Raw genomic sequence first — 6581 nt, forward strand, 5'->3', positions numbered from 1 at the left:
TGTCTCAATTATTTTTTTACAATTTGCAGTGTTGTCATGAACAAAGTAAGTTCGTATTTTAGAGAAAAAAGCTCCTAGTATTTGAGATTACAAGGATCTAAAATGAAATCTAAGTTTAATGAAACTTTGATTGACAGAAACAAAAAGTATGAAGATTTTAAATCTAGCTTTTAATTTCAATAGGTTAATGAATAACTATTAACTTATTGTCTTCTTAGAAATTCAACAAAAAACTTGAAGTATGAAAGTATTGATAGGAAGTAAATCCAACTGACAATTCTTACCACATTCAGATTAGAAGCTCCATCTATCTTTTACTTTGAAAGATTTTACTTTGTTGAGAAATGGGTATATCAACTTTCCCACAAAATCAGTAAATATTTTACTGCCAAATAAACTTTCAGACTTTTTCCGGTGGCCTAATGATATCAGCTGCTTCTCACCCTGTTGTCACACTCATCATTGTATTTACTATTTATCTTTTTCAAGAAATAATATATCAACAATAAAAATTTTCCAATGTTGTATTCATAACTTGGATTCACAAGTTCAGGATTGAGAAGATGAGGACACACTGTTCTCTAAATCAGATTTTTTTTTATAAATAAGGACTAATGCAGGATACAGACCAGTGAGGCCCACTACTATTCTGGACTGTGCTCATTACAGCATCAGACAAAGACATGGATGAAGATGGATGAAACATTTTTAATCTATAAAGCAAACCAGGTCTAAATTCAATATCAAACTGTGGCATGCTGGTGAGATAGAAGCTGAGACAGTGAAACAGCTGCAGAGGGTAGGATTTTTAACAGGGTTCTGCTAGGTAGACTGTTCTGCTAGGTAGACTTGACTAGCCTGTCCTCTGCACATTGGCTACTGTCATCTTTTGATCCCATGTATGTGACTACATATAAGAAGTGGTCAGCTAAATGCAGCAATGATCCTTGGATAATGACAGCCTTGTTGTCTGGAGTGTTCCTTTAGAATAGTGCTGGAGGCTGTATCATTTTCTCCTTGTTAAAGTGGTTGCAGCTAATCAGTCTGGTTATAATTTATAAACCTTCAATGCAGCCTGAAAGATACTAGTTACAATTCAAGACATCTTTGCTGAGATATACTGGGGCCTCTGTTGGGTTTCATGCTGCATCCCCCTCCACACAGCCAGGTACTGCTGTCACCAGGGAGCCACAGAGCTTTCTGTCACTCTAGACAGGAATGTAAACACTTGGACACGAGATGGCTTGCTTAATACAGCTGGCTATCTCACACCCCTAAGGAAAAGCATAGGCAAATCTTCTGCATGTAAAAGGTTAGAGTTAATTATGAAATCTTTCTCTGCTTTGCACATTCAGGAAGGACATCGATAATTTCTCACTATCTCACTATCACTATAATTTCCAGATGACGTTTTCTTCCTAGATATAAGGTGAGCAGGCAGGAGCTGGGACTAGTCATCAGGACTGCTCAACTTCCTGCACAGCCACACAGGCTAATAAGGAAGAAGTGACCAAAGCAGCAAGATGTTGCCGCCACTTCTTATTGTTTCAATAAGCTTTGTAGCTATTGAAGTTGTTGTTGGATTTATTGGAAATGGATTTATTGCAACCGTTAATATAATCAATTGGATCAAAAGCAAAAAAATATCTCCTGCTGATATGATCCTGATCTTTCTGAGCATATCAAGATTTATTTTGCAGGTGACGGTCGTGGTGCACATCCACAGTCTCTACTTTACAGACGCCTTTAAGTTGGCTTCAGTGTACAAGGACTTTGGTGCTGTGTGGATGTTTGTAAACCATAGCAGCTTGTGGTTCAGTACCTGCCTCTATGTACTGTACTGTGTAAAAATAATCAATATCACCCACTGGCTGCTGCTGCAAATCAAGTGCAGAATAGCTGGGATGGTCCCGTGGCTTCTTCTTGGATCACTGGTGATCTCTTCTATGACTTCTCTTCCTTTACTATGGATTACACCCAGCACTTACCTATGCAGCTCAACAGGGAACTGCAGAGAAAATAGCACAGCTCGTATCACAGACTGGGATAGTTCATCTCTCTACTTGCTGCTTCTTTACTTTGTAGGTTGCTTTTTTCCTCTAGTACTCTCCGTGGCAACCTCAGCTCTGTTAATTACTTCTCTGTGGAAACATAGAAAGACGATGCAATGTTATGCAGATACTTTTAGGGATGCTATGGTAGATGTTCACCTAAATGCTATTAAATCCATTGTTTCTTTCTTAATCCTGTATCTTTCCAGTTTTGTAGCTCAAATTGTGTTGATACTCTCGACATCTCAAAGTAAAGATGTGGTGAAAGTTGCAGTATCCTTAGTTATAGCTGGGGCATATCCTTCCATGCACTCAATTATCCTGATCATAGTCAATTCGAAACTGAAATCAGCATTTAGGAACATTTGCCTGCATTTTAAGTGCTATTGGAAGATAAGCCTCCAAGCCCCAGGCTCGAGAGAAACGGTCTCCAGTAAGAGATATGAAATCTAGACTCATATGTATTGTTTCACTGTCTTTTTTCTTAAATGATAACTTTCATTTTCCAGAGATTTCTGTGACAAGTCCTACTTAACATTTCAGTGCATCTGAAATAATATGCATTTTTGCCTTACTTGTGCACCACTCCGGCTCCTCCCTTCCTGCTTAATATAGAGTGAGAATAAAAAATGTACTGAATGGAAACAATGTACTTAAACAAGAAATCAGTTTTAAGTTGCTTTGTGATTTCAGGTTATCAGTTTAAGACTGAAAGTTTTATGACCTGTTTGAATTGAAGAAAATGGGGACTAAGACAGGAATGTACAGAGCTCATAAGTATCAGCTCTCAGGTAAAGGATTTTTTTACGTAAAAAGGTTAAAATTTTACTAAAACCATGTTGGGCAAGTCATAGTGGGTATTACTGGAAAAAGATTGTGCTTTTAAACTGGAAAAGCTAACTGGATTATAACCAGAGGGAAACTTAAGATTTGGAAGGACAAAGTCATTTAATATAATCAAATTGGATTCTGAATGAGGTTTGTGTTAGGATTCCAGTATGTCGGTAACAATGTTAAATGCCTATTTACAAATTGCTACTTTTGTTTGAAATAATAATGTTATGCTTATTTGTTTGATTTTCTTGAAAGTGGATTAGCAAAATGATGATTACAATGTAAGGTGTAATCTAGAACTACCTGTAGAAAATCTCTCTCTCGTTGAGTTGACCATTCTGATCATAGATTCACCCCTATTGTCATGATTTGCTATTGCTTTGAGCAATACTGCTCTGAGTTGTTTCTAAGGCTGTTTTCTTTTACAGTTTTATGTTATTATGAAGTTTCACATAAGGTTGGTGAAATATATTTAGCAAGTCTGGTGGTGTTTTATCAAATAATGTGTTGGATAAATCTGTTCTAAAGTTTTCAGCTTATAAATTACTGTGGTGAGTGTTTCAGTCCAACCTATAAAATCAATGAGCAGAGTGATTCACTTATTCTTGGAGTGTAGTGGTCTCAGTTTTTTAAACATCAGAATAATAAATTTATAAAATTCTTTGAAAAAAAAATTATTGTTTAACATGATTAGATAAAGAGTGAATATAATGGTTTTAATTGGTACCTAAATATATTTTTGAGAATAAACGATGTGTTAATAGGAGACATAAGGGGATGTCTGTGTGATATGAAATGATATGATTACTAGCATGTGTAAACCACGGGTTCAGACTGCAGAGCATAAGGGAGAGTCATTAATCTCACAAACACAGCATTTGGAGGCACAGTACATTGTACTGTAAAATAAAGTTTCTGTAATGTCCACTGTGGTGCTGAATCAAGAGAGACACACAAGTCCCTCGAGGGAAGCAGGTGGGAACCATAATGCTCATGTCACAGCAGCACTCTGCTCTGCTCTGCCCTACAGCTGCAAGCCCTGCCAACATGGACCAGGGTTAGAGCAGTTACACAGCGATAGCTCTTCCAGCTGGCAACATCGTGGAAAGGAAGTGTTCTGTAAGAATTGAGTTTGTCTGAGACTGTTTTATTGTGGGGTGATTGGTAGGGGTATTTGGCTTTCTGAAACTGATCATTTCCCCAGTGAACTCATTTCTCTTCAGGTATTTCCAAACCTGTTTCTAAAGACAGTCTGAAGGAAAGGGATCAGAGCCAAAGATGATAATAATGGCCTTTGCTCAGCTTCTTCACCTTCAAGAGAGGGAGATCTGAGGCAGGCACAATCATTAATAATATCCTCCAGGGCTTCCAGGGGAAGAGAGGACAAAGCTCAAGGACTTGACATCTTTATGTTGTATTGATGAAAGTTTTGTTACACACAGCATAGAGTGAGATAGATGGGTACATAAATTAGAATTTTAAATGACTGGATTGGTAAATAAATTATTAGTTTTGTCCTTTTCCATTCCATCCTTCCCTCAAGCTTCAATTTATTTTCATGACTTCTTCCAGAGTATATACAGATTTCTATTTGTTTTTTGATCTTACCCTGCTCTTTGGATTTCATCCTATCCCATCCTAAAATAATCTTCTGTATTCTCTTCAGATCTAGCCTGCTCTTTCAGGTACATTTTAAAAAAAGTTTTCTCATAATTATTTTACAAAAAAAAAATCACTCATCAAATTACAGTAGACTTGTTTCTACATCTAGTTTATTCCAGAAAGCAGATCAATAAACCTGATGAATGTTTTGGCAATTATTATTTGTGCCCCAAACAATCATAAGAATAACATCATTGAGATTTTATTGTCTAAGAAGTGTTTACATGATGGTTGAAAAAAAGACTCAGTTCACCAGTATATTTCTCCAGGAACTTTTCAAGTTACTTGAAATGGGGATAACATGAATAGGAGAATACTGTCTGCAGTTTGTATAAGGCCAGAAATTGTGGAAGCTCCAAAATCATTGTGAGTATGAAGAAAAATAGTGATTAGTGCAGTTGTTCATACCAACTGCATGAAAAATCAAACCTTGTCTTCACTGTCTTGTCCAATTTTAATTTTTTTTCTTGCCATTGTGCTTGCTTTTTCTGGGTCAGAATTCATCACAACTCTGTGTCCAGGAAAACCAGTATTTTGCTGGGCAGAAACCAAGGGACTTTTGATTGCAATCTCAACAGCATGTTCATGACAAGTTTCTCACCATCAGCCTCAGCATGTGAACCAGAAAGAGCTACCGCAGACATTCTGAGTTTCAGCTGCTGATCTGCTTTGTCACGTCTTTCCTTTTGCCTGCATCATTCAGAGGCTCTACCCGACCAAAGCAGTAGCAGGGTGGTGGATATGAACTCTGCTCTCCCTAACATCCTGCCTCTCCTCTGCTAGCCATGCAGGCATCCTTTCCTCTCTGCTGGGTATGCAAGCCAGCGCTGCCAGCTCCATGGATCCCAGAACAGATGTTCTTATAAATGCCACTAAAACTCCAATCTTCGCTTTTGCTGGTTTTCTAGCAGTAATCAGGAAGCTTTTCACCTTCTTTGCATCTGCCAACACAATGGTGCTAATTTATTCTGAATAATTTTGGGTAATTTGAATAGTAAAATAAGTGTCAATGGAAATGCCGCACTATACCTATCTTTTCTTGAAATATGACTTACCACCTTTCTGCAAGGTCTGGAGAAAAGTTTTCCCTCCTGTAAGAGTTTACAATAGGATTATAACCTGGGATTACTTTTATCCCTATTTATTTATTTTCTTCCCTATCATAATACTCAGCCTTCATTTCATTAATATCACAAGGACAGTTTCTCCAATGTTACAAAATACTTCTGAAGGCTAATCCCACTTCCCCTCAATATTTCTTATCCTATTTGTTCCTCATTTGAGGACATTTGGGTGGGAGATCATTGGAGCTTAATTAGGTATATAAATAATATTCTATATGAATCTTCATAGAGACATGGGTTTTAAGGTTTATTTTAAAAAATTCTTTATAAATTAATGTGAAAATGGCTTTGAATACTTATAAATATTTAAAAATATATATTAGGTTTATGTTAATATCACTTCTAAGATTTATTATTTTCAAAGTGCCATTTCTCCCTCCCCTGAAAGGGAACAATAAACCAAACCTTACATTGGCCAAAGTAGTCATAATGGGTATCAATTGCATCAGAGAAAGAGCATAGGCCCTCTTGAAACCAGAGTTCCTGATGCTCATAATCTTTTCAGTGGTCAGAGGATTTTTCATTCCTAAGCTTTTCTTGTCTCCACATTGAAAGGAGATATATCCTCCTTGAGTATTCAGCCTATCTGTGTGTGAAATGGCAGGGATATTTTATCATCAGAAATCAGGGTGGTAGGATGGGTGGTAGCTACAGTGGGATTTAATTGGGCTTTTGAGAGGAGAGGACAGTGAGAAGTCTCACAAATCTATGAGACTTACTTTGGCTGGTCTCTTTTCCCAGTGCAGGTAAAGAAACTGGTAAACAAACTGGGGCAGCAACGCAGCCTGCAGAAGCTGCTATTGCTACGCACTGAATGCTCCACTGTAAAACTGTTCTTTTGCTGCCACAGGAAAAGCAAGGGCAAAGTGCTAAACAGGAATAATGACTTGATGTCATCATCTCTTAATTG

General features: G+C 37.3%; 1 protein-coding gene across 1 annotated transcript; it reads left to right on the forward strand.

Moving 5' to 3' along the window:
* Positions 1-1523: 1523 nt before the first annotated feature.
* Positions 1524-2504, forward strand: LOC311150974 (taste receptor type 2 member 40-like; the record flags this gene model as incomplete). Its single annotated transcript, XM_084201036.1, has 1 exon — positions 1524-2504. One exon carries the CDS (start codon positions 1524-1526, stop codon positions 2502-2504), a length of 981 nt encoding a protein of 326 aa, XP_084057162.1.
* Between the last annotated feature and the right edge of the window lie 4077 nt (positions 2505-6581).

This window comes from Fringilla coelebs (assembly GCF_963513975.1).
Source record: "Fringilla coelebs genome assembly, chromosome: 2".
NCBI lineage: Eukaryota > Metazoa > Chordata > Aves > Passeriformes > Fringillidae > Fringilla > Fringilla coelebs.